General features: G+C 33.1%; 1 protein-coding gene across 1 annotated transcript; it reads left to right on the forward strand.

Moving 5' to 3' along the window:
- Positions 1-7459: 7459 nt before the first annotated feature.
- On the forward strand, positions 7460-9355 carry LOC133790471 (large ribosomal subunit protein eL38z/eL38y). The gene is made up of 3 exons (XM_062228124.1): positions 7460-7618; positions 8212-8395; positions 9132-9355. Exons 1-3 carry the CDS (start codon positions 7616-7618, stop codon positions 9152-9154), a joined length of 210 nt encoding a protein of 69 aa, XP_062084108.1. The 5' UTR covers positions 7460-7615; the 3' UTR covers positions 9155-9355.
- Positions 9356-14281: the final 4926 nt, after the last annotated feature.

A 14281-nucleotide genomic window follows, 5' to 3' on the forward strand; every position in this document is an offset into this window, starting at 1 on the left:
GCAAAGTGATAAGGTTGATGAAAATTCTTTATTTTCAATGATTTGGCCTTATTGTATCAAAATTTGACACCTTTCACCTCATCATTTCACCTTTTGACTTATGAAAACCTTATCACTTCAATAATTTTGACTTAATCATATGCTAGGCCTACTATCCTTATGTGTAAAACACTCACACCAAACCTTAGGTCCATATGAGTTCATACCCAATAGTTATTCTTACCCGATCGAGCGTAGCGCACTTATGCTAAGCTCGTTTTCACTTTGCATCAATACCACTGATTATGTATACCTCCCATCAAGAATTGATCTAATGGTTCTAAAACCATTTTTACTTCATCAATGAGACCTTAATCATACCTCAATTATATTTGGTAAATCCACTAATACTCAATTTTACCCCGAAATACTAGTAATCGACATTGTACTATTTTTCACCACTTAACATCTTTTGCCTTCTATATCTCACTTTCCTCACTTAATTCCATGCCTTGTCTATATTTTTCATACTTTCTTATATCTTGAGCACATCAAACACCCATAAAAGACAACTCAAATGCCACAAGGTTAATAATATTGAGCATACATATAGACATCACATACACAACTTTTATACTTATACATGAAAACACTTATAAGAATATGCATATGCTCAAATTATACATATTGTATGATATGTAATGCAATGCAATGCAATGCAATCATGTGATTATTGGCTATATTATATCCAAATAATGTGGGTGCTACAATATGTGACGGGACTAAGGGCTCCCTATTGTAAACGCTTGAAAAGATGGTATTATGCCATGCAAGCCATTTAGTGAACCAACGGCCTAAGGGTTGCCAAGGGTTTCACTAGCGCACAGGGCGCGGCTCAGCCACTGGTATCCGAGGACAGCTTATTATGCACTGAGCTCGGTTTATTATGTGATATGAGGGTGCGGCCTAAGTCGTCAGCCCTGAATATTATGTGATATGAGTGTAATATGTGAATGATTGTATCATGAATCTGAATGTACGTGCTGAATATCTGTTGTGGATTATCTGATATGAATACATGCATATTGAATTAACTGTCTGTTTTCAATGATTAAGTTGTATAAGATGTTTTCTTGCTCGGCCTTGGCTCACGGGTGCTACGTGGTGCAGGTAAAGGCAAGGGCAAGTTAGATCAGCCTTGATTGGAGAGCTCAGCGAGCAGAATGTACATAGCCAGTTGCCCCGCCGCCACGGTTGGGGTTTAGACGGGGACGCGAGACCTGAAGACCGTCTATTTTGCCTTAATACGGCTAGTGATTACTCATGTACTTTTGGGAGCCTGTAAACTTATTTTAATTATGTTTTCTTATGGGATCCCGTGTTTATAATGGTTTAAGTATATAAAATGAGTCTTTTGAGACCAAAACCTTTTTAACCCTAGCTCTTACATGTTTAATGACACGTTTTTAAAATAATGACTTGATTAACAAGTCTTGCACCTTTATACGTACACAGTGTAGCGGTCTTGGCTTTCTAGGGCGTTGCATTGACTTATTTTAACTATCATTGAAACTTGGGAATCAATATATTAATAAGTATTATTAAACTTACATTTTGTGGATTCTAGTATCTTAATATTCTTGATTTTACAACTTATTTTCAAGTCATAATTGGTTTATTTTTATTCTCTTAAATAACTTTATTTTAAATATTTTATTTTATGTTCATGGCATTAAATCTCATCAATCTTTGGAGCTATATTATAATTTATTGATTTTGGTTTAAAATAATTTTCTTTTTTTATTTTAGACAACTCATTTGGGTTCGACATCCTTGCTTACATGATCACTATTCTATATGAACAATTAGTGTGCTTGCGATATAAATATTTAAAACATACCCATTTTGGGTCCATCACTAGGGGCTTGGAAACAGGGTCGTGCTTGTAGCTCGTTTATTGGTAACTTGTGCTTGGACACAGGACCAAAGGTAAGAAAACTACACCTAATATGTGATGCATGAGATACATGTGATTAGGGCATGACATGAATATTGAATATGGAATTGATCAGAGCTTGAGTCTCTGTAAATGTGTGTTATACCCAAAAAATAGGAGAATGCATCCTGGGAGGCTAAGGAGAATACATTCTAGGAGAGCTAAGGGGAATGGTCATAGGAGACCCCAAGGAGGATGTGGTCCTAGGAGACCCCAAGAGAGTGATCCTAGGAGAACCCAAAGATGAGGTCCTAGGAGACCCCAAGGAGAAAGTGGTCTTAGGAGACCCCAAGGAGGATGTGGTCCTAGGAGACCCCAAGGGTGTGTTTGAGGTAAGCCTCCCAAGGTTTCCTAAGTGTTGGCTCGAACGTGTCCAAGGTAAGTAGCTAAGGAGGAGGAGTCCCATGCAAGCCAAGAGTGAGGACTTAGATTTTGCCAAGGAGAGCCTACACAATGTCCGATCGGACATAGTTGGGAGATGCTAAAGGGGAGTGCCTCAGGCTTGTCCAAGGTGAGATGCCAAGGAGGATGCCTCAGACCACCTTGGTCCGAGGAGAAGGCAAGAAGAGGATGCCTCGGACCACCTTGGTTCGAGGAGAAGGCATGAGAAGGATGCCTCGGACCACCTTGGTACGAGGAGAAGGCCATCATGTCCGATCGGACATGTCATGGAGGAGGTTGCCTCAAAGTTGCCCGAGGTGAGGTGCCAAGGGAGTTGGCTCGGACCACCTTGGTCCGAGGAGAACCAAGCTTGTATCACCTTGGTCCAAGGAAAGCTTGAAGGAGTAACCAACATGCATGTGAGACTACGTCAAAATCCCAGGAACAACTTCAACAAGATATGCGGGAATCTCTCATTCTTCCCACAAATGGAGGGTTTGTTACATTTTGAATTTTGAATGTTTCTTTATAATTTAAATGTAATAAATATAATAAAATATCCCGGTTTTAAGGGATACCGTATGTATGACCCTAAGCCTATAAATAGAGGGCTTATGGGATGAGAGAAGGGCTTCTTCTTCGGCTGCTTCTTTCTAGAGAGAGAAAATTAGGACTGTGTATTCTAGAGAGAGAAAATTGGGTCTGTGTATTCTAGAGAAAGAAAGTGCTGATATTTGAGAGAACTCTTGTATTTTCACAATCTGTTCTGAAGAAACTCAGTTGGCTCAGTCCATCTGATCTTGAGTATAGATCTATAAATCACAACTCTAAGTGGATTAGGCTATTACTGACAATCGGGGTTGAACCACTATAAAAATCTCCTGTGTTATTTACTTTTCTTGTTTAAATCGTCTGTGTCGTTTTTATTTCTCTTGAAGGCTTGTCGTATTTGACGTTCTCACGTCGTTGGCTAAAAACGCAGTCAACAATGTGCATGATCATAATTATGTTAGTGATTGTTAAGTAAGCATGCTAAATGCCTTACATTTGAATATTTGACATATGATATATGTCTGGTTGCATTGCTTACTTGTATATGACACTGACCCATGAGTCAGAAATCGGCACGAGTCGTATGGTATTGACTTAAGAGTCAAGAACGACATTGATGTGTTCAACACAAGCATCAGTGGGCAACTGACGCTAATGGCGTGTTTGCGTCAGTGGGGCACTGATGCAAACGGTTAAGTAAAATGCGCGTTTTGCTTAATCGTTTGTGTCAGTGCCACACTGACACAAACATGCCGTTAGCGTCAGTTGCCCACTGACGCAAACGGTCCGCCCAGTTATAACTCCCAGCCATCGTCCCCAAGTCCCTCATTTTCCCAAATTCGAAAACTTAAGTTTTCTCCCAACAACCAGCGACGCCTCCGACTTTCTCAACCCATTTTAGTGAGTCTTTTTTTAATTTTTTGTATTTTAAGGTTAAATTGATAAATATAATATGTTTATGAACCTTATGCATAGTTTTTTTTAATAGATTTTTGATTTTGAAGATTATTGTTTGAAAACCCAAAAACTCTCCTCTTTATTTTTTTCTCTGACTGGGTTCGTAGGGGTCATGGGGGTGGCTGGGGTCGAAGGGGCCGTGGGGGGTGGCTGGGGTCGCGGGGGTTGAGAGGTGGCTGGCTGGGGACTGGGTATAGGGGGCTGGGGTCACATAGGGAGACTGGGTACATGGGGTCGAGGTTCGTAGCATTTTTTTTTATTTTTTTAATATAACATTTGCGTTAGTGGGGCACTGTCACAAGATAGTGCCCCACTGACGCAAATGCCAACCTGATTTGCGTCACATATAAAACTGACGCAAAAACTTAATTGTGCCAGTTAAAAACTGACGCAAATGACATTTTTTGTTGTAGTGAGTAATCTAATATAAAAAAAAACATATCATGATAATTTTTTAACTAATGTGATGCTAATTTAGTCTTGTGTTGTAAGCAACATATATTTATTTTAGAAAAAGATATATGCCAATAAATATAAAACGATATCAACTTAAGTTTGTTTTGTAAATTCTAGCATGATCTCTTGAAGTCCAAAAAAAAAGGGAGATAGCATACAACAAATGAAAATGGTGGATGACTTAATGGTATGCTCATCATCCATTGTGATAAAGAGAAATTGTGAAGCGAATGGTTGTTGTTGACATCATGGGTATCAATTTATTTGCCAATATCTAATCTTACATGCTAAAATCAATTTAAAATAATAGTGTCTTTTCTTTTCTTGGAGCAAAAGAAACATTTATTCATCTTCAATGTGAGAGACAATACATGAGCTTGTTATTCTTTATAATATAAATAAAAAATAGTTAAGTAATCTTCTAATGGATGATGTAAAATTATATTTTTTTGCCTAAATAAATAGTATTTCTCTATATGTAGTGAAACACTATTCATCAAGCTATAAATATTTTATTATTTTTTTTTATAAACTTTTGTATATATATGAGTATGATACTATTATATTTAATTATTTTATTTCTTAAAATGAATAAAATATTTTAAAAAATATAATATATAAATGATGTAGAGAAAAAATAGAGAAGCAGATGTATGGTATAATGTAAAAGTTTGAGGTAAATTATAAAAATGTATGTATTGGTGATATATTTTGTAATACACTTTCTCTATAATATTTAGCTAAAACTCATAAAAACATCTTCCATCAGCTCCTTTATACATATATTTATAATAGCTATGCACAAACTCTAATTAATTCATATCTACATTACATAACATTTACATATCCTTTATATAATATTTTACTATTATTATTTTTCTTTATAAGCTTTCTCTTTCCATTTAATATATATTTATTATTTCTTTTTTATTTTTCAATTATTTTATTTTATTTTACTTTAAGTAATAAAATAGGTTTAAAGATATAATATTTAAATGATGTAGAGAAATATATAGTGAAGGTGATGTATGGTATAATGTAAAATTTAGAGGTAAAATAGAAAAAAGTGTGTTTTGATGATGTATTTTAAATGATAGAGTAGAACACCCATTGGGAGTGCTCTTAGAATCAAAACATGACAAGTTTTTCAGACCAACTGCTGGAGTGGATTCATTTCCTCTGAGCTTGGCCAAAAGGAAGATCGATTGATGTTGATGTTGACTTTGAATTCGGCCTCAATTGTTCCTTCGACCTTTGTTGTTCATCATCCCCACGATCCAATCCAACATCACCATAAAACTCAAGACCGCTTCATTCTTTTCGACAGATCGGTAAAGTCCCATGGTAACCAAACACCAGTGAGAATAGTCTGAGATTTCCAAAGCTCTTTGAACAATCGTCGTCGGGAAGCTAAACCAGAGTGAGGAAAGGTCTGGGCTCCAAACTTTTAACTTATTTCCATTTTTTTTTTTGTTAGGGTTTATACTTTTTGGATAGTGTGTTTGTCTAATTATCTATTTGGAAATTGTGTTTTGACAAATTACTTTTTGGACCTTTTATTTTGTAAAATGATTAAAATATAACCCTAAACTCATTTTTTGTCAAAATTTTCTGAGCTAAAATTACAAATAATTTACCAAACTAACAATTTAAAACAAAAACAAAATTATTTTGCCTAACAAATGTGTTATTGCCTTCGTCAAAATTGGATTTATGAGTATATTTGAATCATTTTATAAAACACAAAGTCCAAAAAAACAATTTATCAAAACACAAAATTTAAACAAATAATGGAACAAAATACATTGCCCAAAAAAGTATTAACTTTTTTTTTTATAATTTGATAAAAAATCCATATTTATGTAAAGTTGTCTAAATATATCCGTATGTATACAAAATCCTTTTTTGTAAATATGCGTTCGTATATCTTTAAAAAAGGGAAATCTACAAAAGTGCACTAAAAGTTAAAAAAAATCTGAAAAATACGGTGCATTACAAAAATACGGAACTTTTGGATAAAAACACGGAATGGCAAAATTGTAAATACGGAGTGGCAAAATCATAAATAAAAGCTGTAAAATACAATTTTTTGTGAACAACGTTTACAAACTAGTAAATATCTGTTACAAATTTGTAAATATCTGTTATGTGTTTGTAAATAATATTTACAAAATCCGTTATAGAATTGTAGATTTTTTTTTTTGTTTTTTTGTAGATAAAACTTACAAATAAATTTGTAACTAAATTTTTTATTTTTGTAACAATAGTTTACAAATTTAGTTTTACAACTAAGAAAGATATTTTTGTAACTAATATTTACGAAAATATTTTATAGTTAAGAAATCATAAACAAAAGATACATAAAAATATTATATTTTTCTATATTATTACAATATTGTACCAAAAAATTACATGAACCATCATATTTATGCTATACAACTTAAAAATACAAATTTAAGATATTCATTATTTATAAAACACTTTATTGAATGTAGTGGTGAAATACAATATTTTTTTTAAACAAGTTTTACATTTTTGTAACAACAATTTACAAAACTAATTTCACAACTAAAAAGTTTATTTTTGTAACTCACATTTACATAAATATTTATAAATTTATTTAACATGATTATTACAAAGATTTACAAAACTAATTTTTTAACTTTAAATATATTTTTGTAACAAAACTTGAAACTTTAACTGTATATTGTAACATATAGTTATTAATATTAATTTTAATTAACTGCATATTGTAATTTGTATAAATATTTTTTTTTGAGTAATTGTATAAATATTAATAAATACATTCATTTTAAATAAAAATAAATTAATCTACTTTATTAATTTTCAAAGACAATATTGGAAATGATTTATCTAGAGTCACCTCTCTCTTCATTACAGAAGTCTTTTCTTTGAAGATTTGGAGTACTAAAAACTGTCCATGGTACTCCATGAAGCCTAAAAGAAGTACCAAAAACTGTCCATGGTACTCCATGAAGCCTAGAAGAATAACTGTATAAAACGATTAACATGCCGTATTTTTGTAATTTGTTTAACATGCCGTATAAAACGATTTTTTTTTAAATTTACGGTGGGAGATGTAATTAATCCTTTAAAAAATAGTTATTTTTAAGAAAAAAAATCTATGAAGCCCATTAATTAATAGGCCCATGAAGTCCAGCAGCCACTGGAAAAGAAACCTAATTTAGGTTTCCTTTATATGTGTGGCCGGAGAGTGCGAGTGCCGCTATACTCTTCCTCTTCCTCAAGTCTGCCCGTCCCTCGATCTCAACCATGGTAGGTCTCTCTAATCTTCTTTGTAACTTAATTTCCAGCTTAGGGTTTTAGGGTTTAGTTTCTTTTTCTGTTAGTATATGTGGATTTTTATCGCTGTTGTAACTTAAACGTTTTTGATCCAATTTTTCGTTACCTTAACAATCTAAACATGAAAGTTTATGTTTTTGGCTCTTATGATTATGGCTTTTCCCTAAACACCAACTATGTGAATTTTTATTTATTGATTGAATCAGTCTTTCTATTTTTTTCAGTGTATTTTGTGATGTTTGTCTTAGTGTACCCTGCCATTGCTATATTTTTGGGGAAGTTCCTTATGTTTGTTTTTCCCAGAGTTGTTTGATTATGAGATAAAGGGTTTTAATCAATTTTCCTGAGCATGGAGGTGTTTTAAGCAGTTTTAAGTGATAAAATTAGTCCCATATTGAATGTTATGAGACAAACAAATGTATTTTGAATCTAATAAGAAAAGAAAAACCAATTCGTATGGATGTTGATTTTGAAACCAATTATATTATATTATAGCCTATGAAATAAACTGTGGTGTGAGTGCAAGCAAAGAAGTCATTAATTTTAATTTATTTGGATTGGAACAGCCTAAGCAAATCCATGAGATCAAAGATTTCCTTCTTACTGCAAGAAGGAAGGATGCTCGTTCAGTGAAGATCAAGAGGAGCAAAGATGCGGTCAAGTTCAAGGTCAGATGCTCAAAGTACCTCTACACACTTTGTGTCTTTGATTCTGAGAAGGCTGACAAGTTGAAGCAATCCCTTCCCCCAGGTATTATAATTTTGTTATTTTTGGATATTGATCTGATTGTTTCAATGATCAGCTTTAGATTTTTAAAAGAGAGAATTCTAAACATGTTTGTGTTCACTGCGACATCTGAACCACCATCTTAGCCATACAATTCTTTATATCTCTTATACCATCATCAACAAGAAAATGCTATCCTCCATCTTTAACCTTTTTTTACTTAAAAAAAGAGAATATTATTAAGATTCTCATATGAAATTTGCATTGTTTATGAGAAGTTGTGAGTGGGTTTTTCCTATTACTTCAAACCCAACGGAAATTGTTTAAAATGCAAAAGGAAACTAATATGGATCAAGAACTTTGTTCTCACACTCCATTTCAACTAGTGTAAAAGATGTACATGTCTACATGAGTTTTACATGTATTTGTTATTGTAATATATATATATATATAGATATATATGTATACATACACGCATATAAATATATCTCTGTTTGAAGTGTAAGTCTTTATAATTGTTATTAGCTACTACCTTATCTAATAAGATTTGATTTTTTTTCCATGATTTGATGATTCTTACCTACATATAGGTATATATTTGTATGTATATGTTATTCTTGCCAAGATTTGGATATATATTTGTATATTCATCATCCATTTAGAGAATGCAAGTAGTATTTGTTTCCATTCCCAATTTATGTTTTAATATCTTTGTGTTTGGTTCATTTTGACAGTTTTTTTCATTGTTTTCTTGTTGTAGGTTTGAGTGTTCAGGACCTGTGAAGATTTAGTTAGCGTCATGGCTCTGTTTGTTGTGGAGTTTTACTTTATCATGTGCTTTGTTTTATTTGGAAGTTTTGAAAACTGTAGCCCTTAAATGTTAAAAAGATCTTTATTGAGATTTTGTGGAAACATTTTGATTTTGGTGATCATGTCAAGACCAATCCTAATATTATTTAGGAGCTCTTGTGTTTTGGTTAACAACATTTTCAATTGCTTTACTTCTATTGCAGCTAGATTTGATGAAAAATAGTTTCTTATTTAATCGAAGGTTAATTATTGGGAATTCAAAAGAAATATGGCTTTTATACTTGTGTAGTCTTTTGTAGTGAATAAAAAATACATGTTCTTAAATAATCTTTTGGGAGATTATCCATACCGATACATGAGATTATACGGACATGTGAGGTTTTCCTGGCCTTAACTTTATTTGTGGACATGTGGCTGTCTTGGCCCTGATAACAAATTTCTGAGAAATTTTGAATGATTAAATTGCTGATAGTTAATATTATACATTTTGCCTAGTTTTTTATAATAGTTTTAAATTATGTATAAATAAATTTATGTTTTGCCAAAGATTATGTGGTTAAACAAATATATTTAAACTTAATATATATCCTAATTATATAATTAATTACATATATATATTTAAACATAATATATATCTTAAAAAAATTAGATTAAAGGATAAAATAAAAAAAGTGCTTTGGAGATATTTTAGAGTGTCGCATCATTTCCTTAAGCTCTTTTTTATATACTAGATACAAATAATGTGCAATGTGCACTTTTGTTTATTTTAATTTCAAATAAATATCTTATTTTAATTAAATAATTTATTTATTTTTGTTTAAATTTATTTTTGTTTTAGTTTTGAATTTGAGAGTGGCAATAAGAGATTATATATTATATGTGTAATGTAATATTAAATATTATACGTGGGTTTTAAATTTAAGTTTCTTGTTAGCTTTTAAAAAAAAATTGTTGCTAATTGAGATTAGATTATATTATATGTTTAATATGATATTATTCTAATAAGTGAGTTTAAGTTTAATTAAATTTTATATAAGTTATAAAATGTATGATTTTATCATTTTTAAATAATGTAAAATATTTCAAAAATATCATATTTTAATTTGTTTAATTATTTATTATTTTTAAATAATTATCATTGTAAAATACCTCAAAAATATCTTTTTTTTAATTTTTAATTAAGTTTAAGTGTTTACAAACTACAGTTAAATATACGAATATTCTGTTAAATATAAGAATATTTCGTCAAAGTTAACATTAAAAAAATAAAAAACCGTTTAAACAAAAAATTTCCGTTATCTACACACTTATTACATAGAAGAGATATACTAGAAAACATAGCTCTCCTTTATAAATATACTAGAAAACATAATTGCGTTGCTTCGTATAGTCTTTTGTAATTATTAAAAAATATATATTTTTAAATATTTTTTTAGAGATTGTGGGGTAGTGATTCATTTTCGTCCTACTCGTATAACATGTTCTTTATATGGACACGTGAAGATATCTTGATCGTAATTTTTTTTTCATGATAGTATTCATTGTATAGTGAACCTTGTGTAAGTTTTTTAAAAATCATGACAAATTCAAGTACTTAAAATAAAGTTGAAAAAGATTGTTGTACATGTGCTTTTATTTATTATTATTATACGCTTTGCATGATTTTTTAAATAAAAAATCTACATCATGTATAAGAAAATTTATGTTTTGTGTAATACTTATTTTGGTCGATTACCTGTTTGAAGCCTTTATTTTTAAAAATTAGATTTCGTGTTTTGTCAAAATGTTAAAAATTGGAATTGATAGATTGATTATTTGAACACTGTATTTTTGTCGATTACTCGTTTTGACCCTTTATTTTTAAAAATAAACATTTGAACCATGTATTTATTTAAAAGGTTCAAACTTCTTATAAAAATAAAATTATATATTTATGTCATTTTTGTTTTCTGTAAGGATTTACACTATTTTGACTCTTGTATTTTAATCGATTACCTATTGGAACCTTTATTTTTAAAATTAATTTGTAGACCTCAAGTTTTGACAAAATGTTAAAATAGGAATACATAGATCAATTATTTGAAAACTATATTTTGGTCAATTACTCGTTTTGATTCTTTATTTTTAAAAATTAACATTTGGATCATATATTTATTCAAAATGTTAAAAATTCTTTATAAAAGTAAATTATATAAATGTATATATAATTTATGTTTTTTATAAGGGTTCACACTGTAACGCCCTGGCTACCCCAGAACAGTTACGGTGAACCGGAAATTTAACTCGCTACCCGAGTCCTTTGGTTAAAAACGTGTTTCTAAGTGTTATTAACAAGCTAAGGTGGAAAACCAATAAAAAAGAAAGGATATATTTTATTAAGTATATAAACTGTTCATGAGCTCATCAAAACATTTACAAGTTATTTACAACTCAAAATGGTCATTATTGTTTCAAATTTACAAACCCGTCGACCTAAGCGACAAAAATAAGGTAAACCCCCTAGTTCTTCTGAGAACTCCTTGGCCGTGGTGGTCAAGCGGCCGCATATGTACACATCACCCCCTAAGCTCTCCACTCAAGGCTGGGTGAGCTTCTCTTTCCCTTTACCTGCACCACGGCACCTATGAGCCAAGGCCCAGCAAGAAAACACAATATAGCATGATATAATATCAACAATGATCATAATAATCATTAAAGACTTTCAGTCCAAAACAGGTAAGTGACAGTCACAAAAGTCACGAAGGTGGGTACAACATCCCTTTAGCCATGTGACAATAGGGTCACCGGGACTAACAGATAATTGAACCTTTCACTAGCTTAAACAGGATAGGTGCATGACCTTAGAGTCATAACCCTGGAACATCGTTCCCTAGCCATGTGACAGACGATCACCTAGGCCTTAGGCCTTGGCTCTGAGTAACTAGTCTAGCGCTTATAAGTTTCATCGACCATAGGGTCGGTCCTGCGTTAATACCTTAGAGTCATTCAACGCTGATATCAATTAGATCTAATCTTCATTCGGCCCTGCGTTTAAGATGCTATGCCGTTTCTAACTCTTAGGTCAGTGTCCCTGACTAGTCAGTGCCATATACAAGTAAACAATATTCGCTAGCATTTAATATGCAATCAATGTCCACATTTATTAACCAGCATGCCTCAACAACAATCATACATGTCATATACACGGGGTGCAGTTTTCTTACCTCCGGTTCGAGCGAGAAATATAATAAGAACGACTCCTAAGAACGATCAACCTTTTGGTTCCTTAGTAATTACCTAATCACAACCAATATAACCTCCATTAATGAGAATCAACAATGAAAGGGTATTGACCTAAACTCATTCTCGGGACCCCGAAACATGCCCACACGATGAATAGATTCGATCCCGGACCTTAAGGATTGAAACCCCGAGCCAAAAACTCTTAAAAATACTCAAAACGAGATTCTGGAGGAACAGAGTAGCACTACAGCGCTGCTCCCTAGCACCCCGGTGCTATACTCAGAACCCCCAACCGCCCAGAAACCATCCTATGTAGCGTTATAGCGCCCTAGGGTTGGCACTGTAGCGCTACCCCCAGACCAGTTTTCCCCTGAAACTTCCTTCTTCGACTCCTTCGATTCTAACCTGATTCCAATGCTTCCAAATCCCACTTTTGGTGCCAAATGAACCCAAAAACCATCCTAACACATCCCAAGGATCACAACTGTAATGCCCCGAATTCTCCGTTGTGTTTAACGGCGTGAACAGTAGGCCGGGAGGGCCATACTTGCTTAATTATGTTATTAATTGATAAATGCATGTATATGTTGATTATATTATGATATGATGTGAAATGCATGCATGTGAGTCCATATTTCTAATTACAGGGGTGTGATGGTAGTTTGGCCCGTTGAGGGTAAATTGATTATTTGTTCGCATGTTGGTAATATATCTTGAGACCACATTATGATGTGGGTTTGTTCGAGCCATTTGGCATGAGACGATCAAGGAATGTTAATTATCGGTTTGGTCATAACAGGCTTAAGCTCGGGGCTCGGGGTGAGTCTCGGGGTGTTTTAATGATTAGAGTGTTACCGGGCATTAAAGGGTAACAGGATGTGAATTATTGGTGTTTGAGTATATTGAGATTAGCGGGAATTGGGAAGCGTTAATTATGATTAACGGTGTAGGTGGAAAGTGCCAAAATTACCCTTGAGTTGGTTTTAGAAGCCTTAAATGACCTAGGGGTATTTAGGTCATTTAGCTAGGATATATGTGAGGTTTAGATGGCTGTAGAAACAGAATAGAACAGAACAAAAACAGAGACATTCCCTTCTCCTTCCCGTACATTCTTATCCCTCACTTTCTTCTTTGGAGTTTTGAGCTCAAAGGGTGGAATTAAGCTAGGAGATCAAGGGGCTAAGGTTGTAGACTTAGTTCAGCCATTGAAGAGGGTTTGGTTTCGAATTTGAGGTGAGTTTATCCATCAATTTTCTGGTTATACTCTGTTTTCGTTTTAAGTTTTCACCTCTAGAATTTGGTGAGGAAAGTTGGAATCAAGGAGAGTTTTTGTGGTGTTTTACTTGGGTTATGATGAGGGAGAGTTATGGGTGATGTCTAGGGGTTTAAATGGGTGTTTGGAGAAGGTTTTGAGTTGATTTGAAGGGCTGAGTTGAGAGGAAAAACGCAGGAGGAGGTTGCTGGTGCGTGCTGATTTCTGGGCTGTTAGGCATAATGAGCCGCGGCCTGGCATAGGTGAGCCGCGGCCCATGGTGCCTGTTAGGAGGGTGGTCGCCTCTGTTTGGAGGCGGGCCGCGGCCCAATAGGACATTTTGGCCAGAAAAGTGTTTTTAGCATGGGGATTCAAACCTAAGGCCTCGGGGTTGAACCTACTACTCGGTTGAGTAGTGTTTTATGTCCCGAAGGTTAGGTTTTGGTTTGGGAACCTTTTATTGTTCATTTTATTGATGGAATCCCATAATTGGTTATGACCAGGTAACCGCTAAAGGACCAAAAGGTCGATCGTTCTCAGGGTTGTTCTTTTATTCTGTAATGACCCACTACTCTAGACTTTTAAACCATTAACGAAACTATACATACAAATCCTTAATAAAACTT

The sequence above is a fragment of the Humulus lupulus genome, chromosome 7 (assembly GCF_963169125.1).
Source record: "Humulus lupulus chromosome 7, drHumLupu1.1, whole genome shotgun sequence".
Lineage (NCBI taxonomy): Eukaryota > Viridiplantae > Streptophyta > Magnoliopsida > Rosales > Cannabaceae > Humulus > Humulus lupulus.